At 34.4% G+C, this 19,132-nt stretch overlaps 1 protein-coding gene across 2 annotated transcripts in view; it reads left to right on the top strand.

Annotated features, from left to right (window-relative positions):
• CPSF6 (cleavage and polyadenylation specific factor 6) overlaps positions 1–7,496 on the top strand; it is a 28,236-nt gene extending 20,740 nt beyond the window's left edge. The window contains exons 9-10 of one of the 2 annotated variants that reach the window (XM_052640072.1): positions 36–228; positions 6,904–7,496. In XM_052640072.1, coding sequence (XP_052496032.1) covers positions 36–225 — 190 coding nt within the window. In that variant the 3' untranslated portion in view covers positions 226–228; positions 6,904–7,496. The remainder of the gene's footprint in view (positions 1–35; positions 229–6,903) is intronic. The other variant, XM_052640073.1, reaches the window with a different exon arrangement.
• The last annotated feature ends 11,636 nt before the right edge of the window (positions 7,497–19,132 follow it).

The following is a 19,132-nucleotide window of genomic DNA, read 5'->3' as shown; positions in this document are numbered from 1 at the left end:
ATTATGGAGAGCATTAATCCAGTAATTTCTTTTAGAAGACGTGAACGATCAAGAGAAAGGGATCATAGTAGATCACGAGAAAAGAGTCGGCGTCATAAATCCCGCAGTAGAGATCGCCATGATGATTATTACAGAGAGAGAAGCCGGGAACGAGAGAGACACCGCGACCGGGACCGAGACCGGGATCGAGAGCGTGACCGAGAGCGCGAGTATCGTCATCGTTAGAAGGTGGGTATTCCTTGTTCCTGTTGGTTTTAGCATACCTATTATTAATAGTAATTATAACTCCAAGGCTATTGTTTATACAGTATATACCCACATTTTATATCGTCCAACTACTTGTTCTGAATTTAATCTTCTGGAATCATCTGAGGTAAATGACAGGTGAGTAATGACAGGTAAACATTTCGACCTCTTATCCTTAAATATTGCTTGCTTGAGTTAACAGCTTTTAGGTTTCAGACTGTTAATGATCCTAAGAAAGCAAGAAAATAATCAAGAGGACTCATTGTCTACTTCTAAAATCTAAAAATTGGAATTCTCTTAATCACATACATAGTTTGCATGTGATTTAAAATATAAAGGATGAATTAATTCTTACTATAATATGCTTGGACTTAAAATAAATTTAAAGTTTCTCTCCTTGAACTATATTTATTCCTAAAAATTTTATAGACAATCTGACACTTGTTGCTAGTTGGAAGCTGGTTTCTTACCATTGAGAAAAACTTTTTTTAAGAAAAGACACTTTTCCTGCCATCTGGGCTTTGTTTTTAAAAGAAAAGAAACAGTATTCTTTGATTTGCGAAGAAGATAAGAAAGTTACTCAGTTAAAATGAATTCAGATATTCCATATAGAGAATTTTAAGTTGTATCAAATCATACATCTCAGGTTAGAATAACCTTGAAGTAATTTTATTTGATGTTTCATTCATAAACCATAATCATTGTGTCTTTTTTTTTCTGTATTTAAAAACTATTGTGTACATTTTTCATAAAGCGGGAAGAGTTGTCTGTTTATACTTCATTTTCACGTGTAATTTTATTTTTATATTTGTGAACAGCATTTATTCATGTGAAGAGTGGGAAGAGGGCACTATAAGGCTTGTGCATGTGACACAAAAGTTATTCTGTAAACAGAATTTTTTTCTTCATAGGTTGGTGGCATATCCAAATTAAATTAGACTAAAACAAATCCCTTATAGGTTACTATTCTTTACATGATTATTTTCCATAACTAAAATTGGGAAATACTGAAAATTCAGTAATTATTAGTGTTTAAATTGTTATGAGCAAAACCAAAGATTTGTATGTAATTCTGTGACAGAATAGCAGTTTCTTTAAGTAAAGTAGATATATTTTAACAAATGAGATCCTTTTTTAAGTAATACTACTTAGAAAACAAGCAATGTAAATCTTATTTTTGTGGTTTACAGATAAGTTATATTACTTACAGTTTTAAGAGCTTTTTGAAGGGAAAAGGCAAATTTTAATACTTTTCCTTGTATTTTGAATATGCATCTTGAATATATAGCAAACTGTAATTTAAAAGTAGTTCTCCATGTACTGTATTATAAACTTAATACAATTTTCAAAACATTTTAATATAAGGCAAAATTTTTTTTACTTTTAAAACTAAGCTTTTTGGAATTGATACTGTTCTTGGATGTAAGAATTGAATGTTGTGTCATGTGAAATTAAACATTAGATTTTTAGATGTAGTCCCCTTCCTCTCCCCAAGTTGAATGGGCCTAATCCCATCTTAAAAAAAATTCCAGTGCTCATCAGTTGCTTTAGGTGAATTATGGCCACTTCAGTGAAATTCTTAATGTTCATCAGCCATTTCATTTAAAGTAAGATACAGGTCCTTCAAGTTATATTTTTACTTAGACTTTGTCAGTTACCAACAAGCTTCTAGTTAACTGAGGTCATGAGAATGGAACTTGCATAGCTTTTCAATCTTCTCCAGGACTGGACATGCCCATTAGGGGCATTCTGAACCAGTTTATATCCAAAGTTAATTAACAGGCTTTCTTACTAGTTTTAGTTAAACTAGCATAGATAGATAGGTAAACTCTTTCTGAAAAGTCCATTGTTAATTTTAAATACCTTGAATTAACTAACATTACATTCCAGTAATGGGTACACCTAACTATATCATGGTTTGAGTTTCATTACATTCAGACATTAACTATGAATTCTTAACTTGCAAACTAAATATTGTCGGCATTTTTTCTTAATCGCTGATGTGTACCATACCAATATTCCCATGGTTTGTTTGTACATTATAATCAGAATTGAGTTGTAATATTGTTATGTGCCTTCATCCAAGCAAAATTTTACATACGCATTTCCAGTGCAAAAAATTTTGTTAACCTGGAATATTGTACCTTTGCTATATACCAAAAAGTATTTATTGCTGATATAGACATGGAATAAATGGGGTGGGGGGGAATTGGGATTAAATATATCCAAGTGAAAAACTTTCTTAAGCAAATAAAAACTATTTGCACATTTAATCACCATCAAAATAAGGTCTATTGACCTTTTTTAGAAGTTTTAAAATATGAGTCCTTTTGAACTTTTATGTAAACCTGAAATGGACTAAATGGAATAAGAGTAATTTGGAAGCTGAAGTGAATGTCACTGTTAAGTCTGTATACAAATAAAACAATAATGTGACCTATTATTAAAGTGATGAATGGCTAAAAGGGCAAGTTCTTAATTTAACTGGAAACTTAATGATGTTGGCAAGCTGTTAATGTCTGTCCCATCTTAATTTTTTTGTGTTTGAACTGTTGGTAATGTTAACTGCATTCTCTCATTTAAAAAATGTATTAGTTTTTCTAAAAGCATTTAATATCTAAGTTCAAATATATAATATTTTAATGAGAATATCAATATTGTGAATTTCAGCATGTAAATACATTGTGCTTTATATTCTGTAATTTCTGCCTCAATTCTCAGACCACTCTGAGCAAAACAAAAGTAGTTCAGTGTTTTTAATATTGTATGCTTTTTACAGAAAAAATTTTATTTTCATAGTTATTTTCTTTCATGTTTCTGTTATTACTTATTGGGAACAACGCTGCTTAGGAAATTTCTGTTAATGGTTTTGCTTTTGTTTGTATACTAAAGATTAATGAAAGGATATTTAAAAAATACTTTTTATTCATGCTTTTCGTCTCCCCGACACATGACTTGACACATTCTCAAATCATTATCCATTCCTTTGATTAGATTTTTAAGCATCATGTATGGGGAATAGGTTAAATAATTATACTTTCCTTTGCTATATGGTTTCTCTTCTCCTATCATAAATATTATGATCTTAGATTTTGTTGTGATTGTACAAGATTTAGGGTGTTTTGCATTCTTTACTCAGTTTTTTAGCTTTGCATTAATTTGGGAAAAACAAACCAAAAAAGCCGAAAGAATCGAATGTTCTTTTTTAAAGGTTAAGATGTTTTATCTCCTTAAGAGTTAGTGTTACTTTGAGTCTTAGGTGAAAATTAAATACTTCTAATTATCTGATGAACGATACTGGTGATGAGATTTAAACATTATTTCTGCAATTCTTAGGTCATCTGAGATCAGACTAATGTTACCCATCCCTGTGTTTATGGTCTCCGTATATATTCTAACTGCTTCTCTGGATATGCTACCTCTCACTTTTAATTTTCCTTGCTTTTAGTATTATTAGCAAAACCTGTGTGACTATACAGGTATGTTAATTGCAGTGAAAATAAGGTAGTAAGTGATCCCTAGAATGTATGTGTAGTGTGTTTTGCTCACTGTGGTTTAAGAATATGGTTTTATTTACAAATAATTAATGTTCCCTGTTTCTTTAAAAAAAAAATCAGTACCAATGTGAGTCACCTTGATCTCTCACCTTCATTTCAGTGTAAAATTTGCTACCATTGGTTTAGTTTGTGAATTTGATTGTTTTGAATAAATGCTTAATTAGAATGAACAGTTAGCATTGTTTAAGAGAAGCCTAATAACTAAAAAAGGAGTAAGGATGTCATGTATGCGGTTCAGATTTACTAATATAATATGCCTTGGTGGTAGCATGTTTTAACTTTCACAGTGAAATCTAAATCACAGCTTATTTTAAAATGGCCATTTTCTCAGATTTTGGAGCAAAGATGAGTATTCTCTGAAGTTTATTTCTGCCATTTAGTGGACTGCCTGGAGCAGCAGTCATGTTATATTTCATAGTGTAATAAAATTCGTTAGTTAAAATGAGGTAAGTACTGTCTCTAGAAGTGGAAAGATGAAAGTACAAAATGTTTTGGTAGTAAGGGAGTTTTTTGTAAATATCTACCATAAACAAAATTTTGTGTACTATGTTCTAGTCAATGCAAGAAGGGATGTTGATTTTAAAGAGTTGTATTTAGATATTTCTCTGTCTTCTGCCCACCTCATCTCCATTTCTCTCTTCAAGAAATTTTCAGATTAAAAGTGAACTTTGTTACACTGAGTTAATAAATTAGAATCCTTCAAATTCAGTATATTAATGTGAAAAGCTGTAAAAGATCCATATCTAATATATATTTGAATCTTTTACTTGAAAGATGAAGTAACTGATACCAGTAAATTTTCTTGGATAAATTTCTAATAGAAGCATTCATTATTTGAGTTGTTAATACTGGCTTGATCTTAAATTATCTCGGGATTCCCTGGTAACTCAGCCGGTAAAGAATCTGCGTGTAACGCAGGAGACCCCTGTTTGATTCCTGGGTTGGGAAGGTCCCCTGGAGAAGGGATAGGCTACCCACACCATCATTCTTGGGCTTATCTCAAAATGCAGGTGCTTCTCTGGATTGAAATTTTAACTTAGTGATCAGTTTATATACTCATTAAAGAGCCGTAGATTCCATCTGTCTCAGTTTTTTTTACATCTGTTTACATAGATCTTCCTTCTATAACTGATAGCTAAAGCAAGACATTGTGTAGTTTTGACGTTATAGATTTGACTGCATGGTATTCTGAAAATATGACCACTGAATGTATTTGTTACTTTTAAGCTTCTTTTTTATATCTTTGTTTATGTAGATTTTTGCCTAGAAATTTGAGACTATAATATGGAATTGGGTTATTGGAAATGGGTTGTATTGCCTTCAATTTTGCCTTTTTTTGAGATTGTAAAATTTGTATTTCCAAATGGATACGTGTAAAGTGTTCAGAAATAGAAATAAAAACTGTCCGATTATCCCCCAGATTTTATGTTTGTATGGTGAAAATTAGAGATTTATTAGTAGTAAAAGTCTTATCTTTAAAGCAAACAATAAATGTATTCATCCTAAAGATACATGTTGTAATTTCACAAACAGGATTCTTTACATATAAAGTAATAGAACTTCTCCATTCGGAATGATATAAAATTGCAGAATATGCCATATGGTTTTTGGAAGGGTTGGGTATTTTTGTTTTGCTCATTGTGACTTAATTTTTCCTTCTTAATTAACCCTTTCAGTATGACAGAATAATTAGGGAGATAGCATTCTCTTACAGTAAGAATTGTGAATTTCCTTTTTTTTTTTTTTTTTTTTTTTGGTTAGAATATATGCCTTGTTTCTCTTAAATGCTTCAATACCAGTTTGTTAAGTATATTGAAAAGTAGTAAAGATATGTGAAAGCCAGCCGTCTTCCAGATTTTTTCCCTGAAATAATTCCACCAAAAGCTTTATCAACATAAGATAAAGTACAATAAAAGTTAGCATTAAAAAAGGCTTAAGTATCTATATGAAAAATAAGGGCAAATAAAAATAGTTCAAAAGTTTTAGGATTATAGTATCTGCTTTTCTCTTTTACAGTTGTAAAATTTAGTTTTTTACTGTTAGGCAATGTGAATATGTGTGTTGATGCTCTTAAGATGTTTACACCCTAGTTGAGGAGGAAAGGACATGAAAGAAAATTTATAGTTAGTTGTGACAGAATACTAATTATTCTTAATTGTAGAGTAAAAAGTATTTTTCTTAATTTTATGGAAGACTGTCACTAAACATTGTGCCCTTTTGCCTCTTACATCATCTTATTGACATGCTCTCTTGGAATTGATATTTCAAATAACTGGTGTTTCAGTGGTCACTAATATCACGTTAATTGAATATGTTTCCTTTGTGAACCTCTACCTGAAGTTTGCATTTTTATGTATTCCTAAAATTTTAGTTTATCTCATTTATTGGGTTTTTTTTTCCTTTTTGTGAGTTTTCAGTGAAATTTGTAGATTCCCATTTAGCTTGTTTTGGCTTAGTTTATATACATTAGATATTTTGATATAGGTGAAATAGAGTGACAGTACTGTTATAAATTTGTATATGTCTAAAGATTTGTACGTGAATGTCATTATATTTACATGTGCATACTGAGCTTATATTTACAAGTTTTGTAACATGGAGGTCCGTTTGATTTATATTTGCAGAAGTTCCTGTATACTGTCAAATACAACTAATTTGTAAAATAATTTATTGCATTTATATTCAGTTCTCATTTGTTTATGAGTTATATAGAATTTATGTGGATGAATGAAAAATATTTACGTTAAAATCATACAGGCATTTTCCATTTTTGTAGTATGAATACTTTAGAAAATGACTTACAAATGTTTCCATTTTCACAGAAACAGTAGCTGCTACATTTTCATTTGTTTCAGTCATTAAATTTATAAGGCAGTAATACTTAAGAAGAAGGAAATCAGAATGTCTCTTTTACTCATCATATAAATTGGGAGCATTCTCCATCATAAAGGCAGCTACTGTTTCGGGTAATTCTTATCTTGTGTTAGAATACGTAACAGTGAAGTAGATGCACGACCTGTGTATGTATAGTTATGCCAGCGTTTTTCTGTGTATTATGGGGAATAGCAAAATCTACATCATAAATTTTGACACATTACAGCTGAAGGAAGAGGAACACCTTCCAAGACAAAACAGCCTTCTGGAAAAATGACGCTTGTCCAGCAGTTTGCTTCTTGTGATTGAACTGAACCTGTAAGGATTCATGGATAAAATGAACAGGAATAGATCTGAATAAAGCAAATCTGCATAAATGGTAACCAGTAGCTCTACTTTTATTTTTTATGTTGCTTAACTGTTTTATTTGAAGGAAACCTGTGTGATTTAAAAAGTTAAAGCTTTTGCAACTTTATTACTGGTTATATACATTTGGCCATTATAATGTGCAAGCAATTGGAAAAAAAAAAACGTCAAGTACGTGCTTGTTTTATAGTAGTTTGTTCTTGTTAAAAACATGTTCATATGATAATGTCTGTAAACAGCACCACTTTGATTACAATAGATGTAGTGTTGTAATAAACTGTTTAATGGGGCTGATGTGTAAAGCTGTTCAAGTTATTTGATGTTTACACCTCAGGGAAAGTCTTGTGTTCAGCAATATCTAAAGATAATGTTACTATGACATTTATACTGTCGTTAAAAAAAAAAAACATTGCAATAGCGTTTTTGGATATGCATCAACCTAATCTTGCGTTCAGTGAATTAAACATACTAATTAAGTGTCTCTTGCCCTTGATTTTGATATTAGAATAGGTGATTACCTGGATATTTAATATTTCTATATTCTGCTTTTCTAGCTGTTTTTACCTAGTTAAGCTTGTGACTTTGCTGAATGGTATGTAAACTTGTAAAAAATTGAAATTTCACGACATAGCAATCCAGTCATTGTGTTAGGGGTCAACAAAGATTTTGTGATTTTAATGTTTTAGTAAAAACCCACAGTGATTTGCTACAGTCATGCAGCTTAATTACAAGACACATGTATTGAAACGCTTAATTGTAAACTGCTAGCATTGAAGAAATATTTTGACAATTCTGATTTGATGCAGCGGTTATTTGCTATTTTATATTGATAGTGCTTATGGTTTATTTTTGAAGCCATGGGCGATGTAAATATAGGCAGCCGTGCAGCAGACAAATGTGAGTACAGAAAGCCTTAGTTTTATTTTCCAGTTACAGAAAATACACTTCTAAAGGGTGTGAGGCTTATTAACATTGCGTTGTATTCTCCTGTATGTGTAATGGGAGATTATAGGTGTACCTGTCTCCACAGTTTAAGGAGTTCGGTGTATTCATGCAGTCTGTTTAATTCATGCTAAAATTACCTAATCAAAGGTTTTTTCCAAACCTGCCTTGCATATGAGCCCACATTTAAAGCACCTGGCTAGCATGTGTTCTTAATCAGCATAGGCAGAGTGTCAATTTAGGAAGGTCATTCTGAATCACTCCTTCAAAAATTTGAGTTAAAACCTTTCAGCTTGTTTTTAATGTTTTTAAAATTAATTATCTTTGAGAGATCTTCTGATAATACACATTTTTAAAGTATAGCTAAATTTTAGGACAATGCTAATTTAAGCACCCTGGATATTATGTAACGTGCAACCTTAGAAGCCCTCCAGAGAACTGCAGTTCTTCACTTTCATGTTATCCACTATCATACTAGCTCTTATAGAATTAGCTGTTCCAAATATTGCCAGTTTTATTTTAAAACATTTTGTGATTAGGGTGTTTATGCATGGAATCACTGGTGTTCATCAGAACTATTTGCTCTCAGAAATGATTTTTTTAAGTGTTCTATCTTGCTGAAAATGTAGTTGGCTTTTTAACATTTGAGAGTTGTATCAAAATCAGTTTTCTTGCTTTGTGTATAGGTGTTGTTAGTTTTTATTATTTCTTAGCTTTTTTAATATTACATTGCCGTAATGCGAAGAAGTATGGACATAAATATTACAAGGAAATTAGTTAATAGTTTAAAAGGTAAGTAAATGTCCATGAGGATACAATTTTCTCTGAAAAGTTTAAAAGTGGAACTGTGCTTGAACTTGAAATGAAAACTGGAAGTTTTATACTAATTAAATCCTTCGTATATGTTTTCATTTTCTTAATCAGTGGAATCCTTTAAATTGCTCATTCTATATCATTCTCCCCGCTTGGCTGATCTCATTACGTACTTTTGTTGCAGACAGTGTGAGTGTATTGTACTTGTTTGCTGTTAGTCTATTATTTTTAAATGTCATCAAAAGGGAATAACTTTTTGATTTGACCAGTTTTTGCAAAGTCTTTATCTGATACGTGAATGTATAGCAGTAAAGGTGAAAATGCAAGCTTTGTTTTATTCTTCATTCCCTCCCCCCTCGCTTTTTTAATGGGCTGATGTTACTGAAAACTTTTTTAATGTTAAAAACAATCCAAAGAGATTAATCTTTACATAGACACCAAAAAAAAGTCCCAGAGATCTTTTTTATTTCTTTTTGATAATAATAGTAATGGCTATGAAATCAAAACTTGAGTTTAATTTTAAGCCATAGCATTTATTAGTGCTATGCAGTCACGTTCCTTTTAGCTGGTAAAGTTATGAATGAGTGATATAGCACCTAAATGGTATTGCTTCTGAAGCAACCCTTTGAATTGAAAGTGCTTTTGGTTAAAGGACATAGGTTTTGGAAAGGATATTCCAGTATAAATTTGTGAGTGTTTTGTCGATTTTCATAAGCAGGATTTGGAGTAAGTTGCAGTGGCTAATGATCATAATTTAGCCCATTTACCTAGAATATTCTTAAGCAGTTAACTACAATTTTGAGTTCACAAAAAACTTATGGATTGTAGCTTAAGGTATTTATTTTCAGTTCATTCTCCTATGGAGAATATTACTTTGTTTTCTACTAGTTTATGGTCCGTTCTTAAACATGGCGGTTTTAATCAATGTTGTATAACATTTTATAGTGAAAGAGGAAAATTGTTGGAATGGTAAAGACTTTCTTTCCTTTATGTGTTAAAATGTGCCAATAACCTAAATACATACTGTTTGATACAATGAGATACTACTGCAAGACTTTCTGTTGCAGTGCTCTCGACATTTTGGTTTTCATACCTGAATGATCATTGTGTTTTCTGTATTTTGTAAGATGGCCTCACTTTTTTGTTTTAAGCATTAGCTTGTTTTTTAAGAGGAAGTTTATGTTCTAATTCTTTACTGAGAACACAGTAATTCTTTACTGAGAACACAGTATTGAGATCCTAGCTCTTTTACATATAACTGCCTTTTAAATTTTATCCATTAAGTTCATTTGCATCCCATGGCCATCTGTAATGTTTCCTGTAGTTGTATGTACTTTTAAGTGCACGCTTATCCATTGTACACATTAGACATTTTCTGTGCTGAAATATATTAAGTGGGATTTCTGTAGCAAAACATTCTGTTTTTCTGTTCTACAGTATTTGTGGTGTTGTTTTCTACATTAACCTTCAGTTTAAACACTGGTGTATATGTTTTATTTTTTTAGCAACTTGACTCTTAGAAGCCTTAGACTAATTTTTTAATAAACACTAAACCAAAAATTATAAATTTATTAAGATGTGGCCTTACATATAGCATTCCTTGTGTTTGTAATGTGAGATTTTTGATTTAGAGATTTCAAAAGATTCAGGATTAAAATAATTTATTGTAAGCTGAAATAGAAAATGTGTTTTAAAATGTCTAGGCTTCTGGGAGGAAGTTCTTATACTCTTCTTTCTTAGAATCAGAAAGAAGTAATATGAAGTTTTATAAATACTCAATAGTCAGGCAGTTGTATTGTGTTCGGATTGATTTAGGTTTGTCTTAACCAGTTTCTTTAAAGTTTCAGGTGGTTGGTATTCACTCTGAATGTGCAGCTATTATGGTTTTTTATGGGACATATAAACACTTGGTTAGGTTTATATAGATTTTAATGTTTTAAAGACTTCCTGCTATATTAGCCTCTTGTAATGGGAGTTTTTAAAAATATTAAGTAGAGTTTAATTGAAGTCACACAAATCTTGAAACGGTATCTGCAGACAGTAAATACTTAAAGAGAATTTTTCATGTGGGAGTATCCTAAAACGCCGCCATAGATGTAAATGTTTTACATCAGTATCATAATTGGACAGACCCTGCATTTAGTGGAAACATTTCATTTTGAAGATGTGTTCTTTTCGTCTCCTTGTTACTGCATAGTCCTTCCCAGCATTTGTAAGTTAAATTATTTTAAAATGGTGAATTCATGTTTATTTTTTTACTTTGAAAATTGTAGTACTCAGGTGGTATTTAATGGGAAAAGATCCTTTGGGGTAAATCATAATGTGTTCTAAGGAATGCATCTATAACATTGATGACTTTAGCCTTAAAAAAAAGGTCTATTATTCCTCCTTCCTCTTCATTCCATGATATATTAGCAAAGTAGTTTACAGCCTTGTACAGCCTTACGAAGTTGTTTTACAATTTTTAATGGAAAGCCCTTAACAAAAAATTGTATCATATTACCAGTATACGTGAATTACTGAACCACGGTTTGTAAATAATTTTATCTAATACCAGAAGGCCAAAGAAAGTCTTAAAATTTTAGCTATTGACTCTATGGTGACTTCACAATAAAATATCTGTGCAAAAGGTAAGGTGATATTTGATCAAATAAATACATCTTTTTGATGTCCATGAGAAATAGACTTCCATATTAGCTTCTATTAAAAAGCTCATTCCATTTTATTAAAATGATTGTAATTGCAATTTTGTGTTTAATGTTTACTTTCTGTCTTTTCTTTCTTTAGCATTTAGGTGACTGTTCAGCAGTTTGCTATATGGCCATTGTTGGCCTTTAAACTGCACTAGTAACGAGCATGGTATTTATCTTGTATTGAAAATAAAACACAGTTTTTATAAGACTTTGCAGTTTGTCTTTTTTGTTTGACTTATGATTTGTTAACCATTGTGTATGGTGTGAATAATAATCCATATGTATGCAATATAACAGAAATTGGACTGTTGGTATTTTATCTTTAAGCCACCCTCCTGGATAGTGGGGTTTTTTTTTTTTATTGCCATTTTGATGGTCTTTAAAGCAAATGATATCTGACTAAAATTAGGATTTAGAAACCTAAAAGATTTTTAGGCTGCTTTATTTTTAAATCTAAGTTTCAGAGAACATTTGTTTAATTTTAGAGGATTTAAACCTTACTAGACTTCAGTCAGACCTTTTTCTCCAGCTGGAGGCCTAACTGGCAGCTAGACATCTCTACTGGAATGTCTGCTAGGCATCTCAAAGATAACATGCCAAGGCTGAATTCTTTTACCCTCATGCATTCCCCACCACCTGCTGAGCCCCAACATCTAGCATCAGCATCATTTCAAATGCTTAGGGCCAATACTTTGAAATTATTGACTCTTCTCACACCCTATGTCCAGTACAGCAAGAAATCTTCTTGTCTACTATATCTAGAATCTGACAACTTAATTGCCACTCCCACTACTTTAATTTTTTGCCTGTATTACTGGAGGAGTTCCTAACAGGTCTCCATGCTTTCTGCTCCTGCCTCCCTATAGTCTGTTCTTGGCACAGCTGTCAGAGTTTCTGTCATATCTCTGTTCAAAGTCCTGCTATGACTCCCCATTCCTATTAGAGTAAAGCTTCAGTCCTTAAAATGTTCCTCAGTGATTTGGCTCCTAGTTTCTCTCTGGCCAGACCTCCCAGTACCTTTCTCCCTGCTCACTGCATTCCAGCCGTTCTGGCCCTCCTTTTTCTGTATTATTTTCGGCTACATCACATGCCTTGTAGGGTCTTAGTTCCCTGGCCAGGGATTGAACCTGGACTCTCAGTAGTGAGAGCTTGGAGTCCTAACCACTGAACAGCCAGGAAAGTACCCTGGCCTTCCTTTTCAGTCCAGGCATGTTCCTCTAAAATTTGTAAGAGGGTGACGAAGGATGATTGTTGGATGGCATCACTGATTGAATGGACATGAACTTGGGCAAGCTCTGGGAGATAGTTAGGGAAAGGGTGGTCTGGAGTGCTGCAGTCCATGGGGTCGCAAAGACTCAGACACGACTTGGAGACTGAACAACAGCAAATGTTCTCTCAGCATTTAGGCCATTTTCCTTGCTTGGAATGCTTTGGATATCTGCATGACAGTGTCCTCTTAATAAGGTCTGTTTTCACCTTTCTGTTGAATGGAACCCACTGTCTTCCTTCATTCTGTGTTTTCTAAAGTGTTTTTTAGCTAACAATACATAATACTAGCACAATATGTTACGTTAGTTGTATGTAAGACTAAAGCATATGAAAGCACGGATCTTCTAAGTCTCAAGTGCCTACATAAATAAACAAATTGCATGTAGATGGTCAATAAATAATGAATGAATAGAAAGTTGAGGTCTACCACATTATCCTGTTAGCTTAAGCTTATGACAGTACAGTGATAAGAGCTAATTCAACATCTTTCAAATTTTAAAGTATACAACACAAGAAAACACTGGTCATGGCAAACACACTCTTCCAACAATGCAAAAAACGACTCTACACGTGGACGTCACCAAATAGTAGTACCGAAATCAGATTGATTATGTTCTTTGCAGCCAAAGATGGAGAAACTCTGTACTATCAGCAAAAATGAGCTGACTGGCTCAGATCATGAGCTCTCAGATCAGGAGATCCTTAGCAAAATTCAGGCTTAAATTGAAGAAAGTAGGGGAAAACATAAGCCATTCAAGTATGACCTAAATTCAAACCCCTTAGGATAATACAGTGGAGATGACAAATAGATTGAAGGGATTAGATCTGGTAGACGAGTGCCTGAAGACCTATGGACAGATACACAGGAAGCAGTGACCAAAACCATTCCAATTGCTTCAGATACACAGATGATACCACTAATGGCAGAAAGTTAGGAACTCAAGAGCCTCTTGAGGGTGTCAGAGGAGAGTGAAAAAGCTGGTGTAAAGCTCAACATTTAAAAAACTTAAAGACAATGGCATCCAGTACCATTACTTCATGGAAAATAGAAGGGGAAAAAGTTGAAGCAGTGAAAGATTTTGTTTTCGTGGGCTCCAGAATCACTGCAGAATCACTTCAGCCATGAAGTTGAAAGACCCTTTCTCCTTGGAAAGTTATGCAGGCTGAGATGTATGAAAAAAGTTAACACTTTGCCAACAAAGGTCCATATAATCAAAGCTATGGTTTTTCCAGTAGTCCTGTCCAGATGTGAGAGTTGGACTATAAAGGCTACTAAGTGGAAGAGTTGATGTTTTCAAATTGTGGTGTTGGAGAAGAGTTCTTTGGACTGGAAGGAGATCAGTCAATCCTAAAGGGAAGGATAAGAAGGAAGTGACTTTGTTCAGTTGTGACCCCATGGACTGTACCCTGCCAGGCTCCTTCGTCCATGGAATTTTCCAGGCAAGGATACTGGAGTTGCCATTTCTTTCTTCAGGGGAATCTTCCTGACAGGGATTGAACCTGGGTCTCCCACACTGCAAGCAGACTCTATCTTCTAAGCCGCCAGAGAAGCCCTTCTAAAGGAAATCAACCCCGTATATTCATTGGAAGGACTGATGCTGAAGCTCCAGTATTTTGGCCACCTGATGCATAGAGCCATCTCACTGGAAAAGACTGATACTGGGAAAGATAGAGGGCAAGAGAAGGGGACACAGGATGAGATGGTTAGATAGCATCAAGAATTCAACGGACATGAATTTGAGCAAACTGGGAGACAGTGGAGGACAGAGGAGCCTGGCTTACTGCAGTCCATGAGGTTGCACAGTTGGATAGGACGCAGGGACTGAACAACAGCCACAAAATAATGAAAACTGGCCATTTAAACCATTTTAGTGGCCTTAAGTATATTCACAGTGTGCAATGCAGCCATTACCTCTATACATGTCCAGAAAGTGAAAGTCACTCAGTTGTGTCCTACTCTTTGTGACCTGATGGACTATACAGTCCATGGAATTCTCCAGGCCAGAATACTGGAGTGGATTGCCTTTCCCTTCTCCAGGCGATCTTCCCAATCCAGGGGTCAAACCCAGGTCTCCGGCATTGCAGGCGGATTCTTTACTGAGCCACAAGGGAAGCCCTACATGTCCAGAACTTCATCCTAAAGAAATCTTGTCCCCAGTAAACAAAAACTGACCATTCCTCTCCCACTTCCAGACCCTCTCTGGCAACTTCTGTGCTTTCTATGAATATGTGTATTCTAGATATGTTATATAAGTACAGTTACAGAATATGTTGTCTTATGTGGCTGACATTTCACTTAGCATACAGTTTTCAGGATGCATGTTGTAGCGTGAATCAAAATTTCATTCCTTTAAAGACTATTGTGTTGTACGTATATGCCACATTTTGTTTAGCAGTTTATCTGTCAGTGGCCATTTGGGTGGTTTCCACCTTTTGGTTGTGGTGAGTAATGCTGCTTTGAAGATCAGTGTATATGTATCTATTTAAATCTCTTCTTGCAGTTCTTTTAGATACATATATGGGAGTGGAATTGCTGAATTTTATAGTAATTCCCAGGTGGTGCTAGTAGTAAAGAACCCACCCAACTGCCAGTGCAGAAGCTGTAAGAGAAGTGGGTTCAATCCTTGGGTTGGGAAGATCCCCTGGAGGAAGGCATGGCAACTCAGTCCAGTATTTCCTTGAGAATCTCATGGACAGAGGAGCCTAGGGTTGCAAAGAGTCAGACACGACTGAAGCGACCTAACATGCACGCACATGATAATTCTGTAACTTCCCACGTGGTGTAGTGGTAAAGATAATACTTGCCATACTGGAGACACAAGAGACATGGGTTCTATCCCTGGGTTGGGAAATCCCCTGGAGTAAGAAATGGCAACCCACTCCAGTATTCTTGTCTGGAAAATTCCACAGACAGAGGACCCTGGTGGGCTATTGCAGCCCATGGAGTCACAGATTCAGACACAACTGAGCACACAGACACAAGGTAATTTTATATTTACCTTTTTGAGGAGCCCTGAAGCCTTTCCACAACAGCTGTACTGTTTTATATTTCCCATGAGCCATGCATGAGAATTTCAGTTTCTCCGTATCTTGAATAAACGTGTTATTTTCCATTTTTCTTATAATAGCCATCTTTTGGCTGTGAAGTATGAATGACACTGTGAACTGTGATTTTTATTTTTCCTTGAGTTTTATCATTTTTGCCTAATGTAGTTTGACAGTGTTGTGAGAGACATACACATAAAGCATTGTCATGTGTCATGGAGAATTGACCCTTTTCTCATTAGGTAATGTCTCTATCAACTGTGATTTTTAAAATGACTCATGTTTAGCCAGTCTTTCTAAAGCATTTAATGAAGTTTTCTTTGAACCACTTGTGTTTGCAGTCATATTTTGTTGCTTTCAGTTCAGTTCAGTTGCTCAGTTGTGTCCAACTCTTTGCCACCCCATGAATTGCAGCACACCAGGCCTCCCTGTCCACCAACTCCCGGAGTTCACTCAAACTCACGTCCATCGAGTTGGTGATGCCATCCAACCATCTCATCCTCTGTTGTCCCCTTTTCTTCCTGCCCCCAATCCCTCCCAGCATCAGAGTCTTTTCCAATGAGTCAACTCTTCACATGAGGTGGCCAAAGTACTGGAGTTTCAGCTTCAGCATCATTTCTTCCAAAGAACACCCAGGACTGATCTCCTTTAGAATGGCCTGGTTGGATGTCCTTGCAGTCCAAGGGACTCTCAAGAGTCTTCTCCAACACCACAGTTCAAACGCATCAATTCTTCTGTGCTCAGCTTTCTTCACAGTCCAACTCTCACATCCATACAAGACCACTGAAAAAACCGTAGCCTGTAAGTTAAATAAGCAGACTGACAATATACAGCCTTGATGTACTTCTTTTTCCTATTTGGAACCAGTCTGTTGTTCCCTGTCCAGTTCTAACTGTTGCTTCATGACCTGCATACAGGTTTCTCAAGAGGCAGGTTAGGTGGTCTGGTATGCCCATCTCTTGAAGAATTCTTCACAGTTTATTGTGATCCACACAGTCAAAGGCTTTGGCATAGTCAATAAAGCAGAAATAGATGTTTTTCTGGAACTCTCTTGCTTTTTCCATGATCTAGCGGATGTTGGCAATTTGATCTCTGGTTCCTCTGCCTTTTCTAAAACCAGCTTGAACATCTGGAAGTTCAAGGTTCACATATTGCTGAAGCCTGGCTTGGAGAATTTTGAGCATTACTTTACTAGCATCTGAGATGAGTGCAGTTGTGCGGTAGTTTGAGCATTCTTTGGCATTGCCTTTCTTTGGGATTGGAATGAAAACTGACCTTTTCCAGTCCTGTAGCCAGTGCTGAGTTTTCCAAATTTGCTGGCATATTGAGTGCAACACTTTCACAGCATCATCTTTCATGATTTGAAATAGCTCAACTGGAATTCCATCACCTCCACTAGCTTTGTTCATAGTGATGCTTTCTAAGGCCCACTTGACTTCAGATTCCAGGATGTTTGGCTCTAGGTGAGTGATCACACCATTGTGTTATCTTGGTCTTGAAGATCTTTTTTGTACAGTTCTTCTGTGTATTCTTGCCACCTCGTCTTAATTTTGTTGCTTGACATAATATTAAGTCATGAAATCACAGAAAATTCCATCAGTGTAGTTTCAGAACACACAAACTGAGTCTTGTGTAATTAGAATTTTTTCTACACGAATGTGTAAATGAGTTTTATAGAGACTGTATAGCTAGGTTAGGTGGAGGGCATTTTAATCAATTCTTGTCATTGGGTACACTCAGGTTATTCCACTAGATTTTTGACTTGTATAAAGGATACTATAATGAATATTCTTATGAGTAAGTATAAATGCACATATTCTCCAGAAAGTAGTTTCTTGTGCTTGATTTAACAAATATGAACAGTTGATGTTTTTGACACATAAAATTGCCCTCTGACCACAGCTGTATGTGAAAATGGGTATTTCTCCATTTCCTTTTGAATAATGAATGGTTTTAAAATTACTGATTTTAGAGATGAAAATTGGTATCTTTTTTAAAAAATGTGATTTTTTACAGTATATTTTAAAATATTTAATTTTAAAGATATCTTACAGTGTTTGCTGCCATCTAGTGATAATTTTATTTAAGAAATAATAGGGTAAGTCATAATTTAGTAATTTTATCTTATAATTGAGGAAACAGTTAAGTGTATGCATTCAGACCCCAAATAATATAACCAATTAAGAACAAACTCAAGAGCTGAAAAATCCAAGCCAAGCTCTCATCCAAGATCTGAAAGATTCTTTTCTAAGCTGTTGTCCCTGTTAAGTCACAGCAGTACAGTCAAACCAAAAGATCAGGTGATGATGAGAACAATACTCTTGATCATTCTGATGAAAGCCATTAAGAAAATTTTATATCTTTATATTGTAAATATTTAAAAATTTATTCAGTCACATAAGTGTTACTTGAAGGAATTTTGTACCTACATATTTTGTATTTACATGTAGATTATTTATTTGGAGAATATATTTAACTTTTCTTTGAATAGTGTATAGTATTCTAATGCCATTCTGAATAGATTTCTCAGGATAGGTTTAAGAGTGTGGGCTTAATTTGACTTAACTACATAATACCTGTTTTATTTTTAATCCTAGGTGAATACCCTATCTGTTTTTTTTTTTTTTTCTTTTTTTAGCGTTTGAGTGGCCACTCTGTGCTATATGTGGCGTTCAGAAAGGATATATAAGCCAAGGGATATTCATTTTGCCCTTTGAGAGGAGATAAAATAATTTATACCCGATGAATATTCAAAATGACTGCAGTGTACAAAATACCATGAAAACACAAAACCATGTGCTGTCAGGAAGAAAGCAGTTGAAGCAACAGACATCTACTGGGCACTGTCCCAGGTGGTATTTTTAAGAATCCAATTCCATTGGAGTTCCTCATTTTATAGGTGAGAGAAATTTAGGAAGATTCAGTAGCAAAGCAGTAGTCCACTTTTGGGTCAGAAGAGCCCATATAGGGAGTGTGACAGTGGGACTTAGTGGTCATTACTTAGAGAAGATAGGAGGTGGTGTGAAAGACTCCAGTTACTAGAGTCAAAAGGTTATGAAGCTCTGTGAACATCAATATAGAAGCAGATTAAGGAGTTAGTATTAAATTTAATAAAAGATGTGCAAGTGCTTTTGGAGAAAGTTTTGAATATTTTGAGTCCTTTTGATTTGATATGGACTCAAATCAATGGACAAACCCATGTTCATGAATCAGATTTAATGTAAGTATAACAATTCCCTCCAAATTGACTTAGCATTAATACATACAGATCCAACTAAAATTCCAAGAGGTTTGTCAAGTCTTACTGTATATTACAGTCTGATTCTA

Source organism: Budorcas taxicolor, chromosome 5 (genome assembly GCF_023091745.1).
Source record: "Budorcas taxicolor isolate Tak-1 chromosome 5, Takin1.1, whole genome shotgun sequence".
Lineage (NCBI taxonomy): Eukaryota > Metazoa > Chordata > Mammalia > Artiodactyla > Bovidae > Budorcas > Budorcas taxicolor.
Note: the sequence above shows the minus strand (reverse complement) of the source record. Positions and strands in the feature narration are given on the sequence as shown.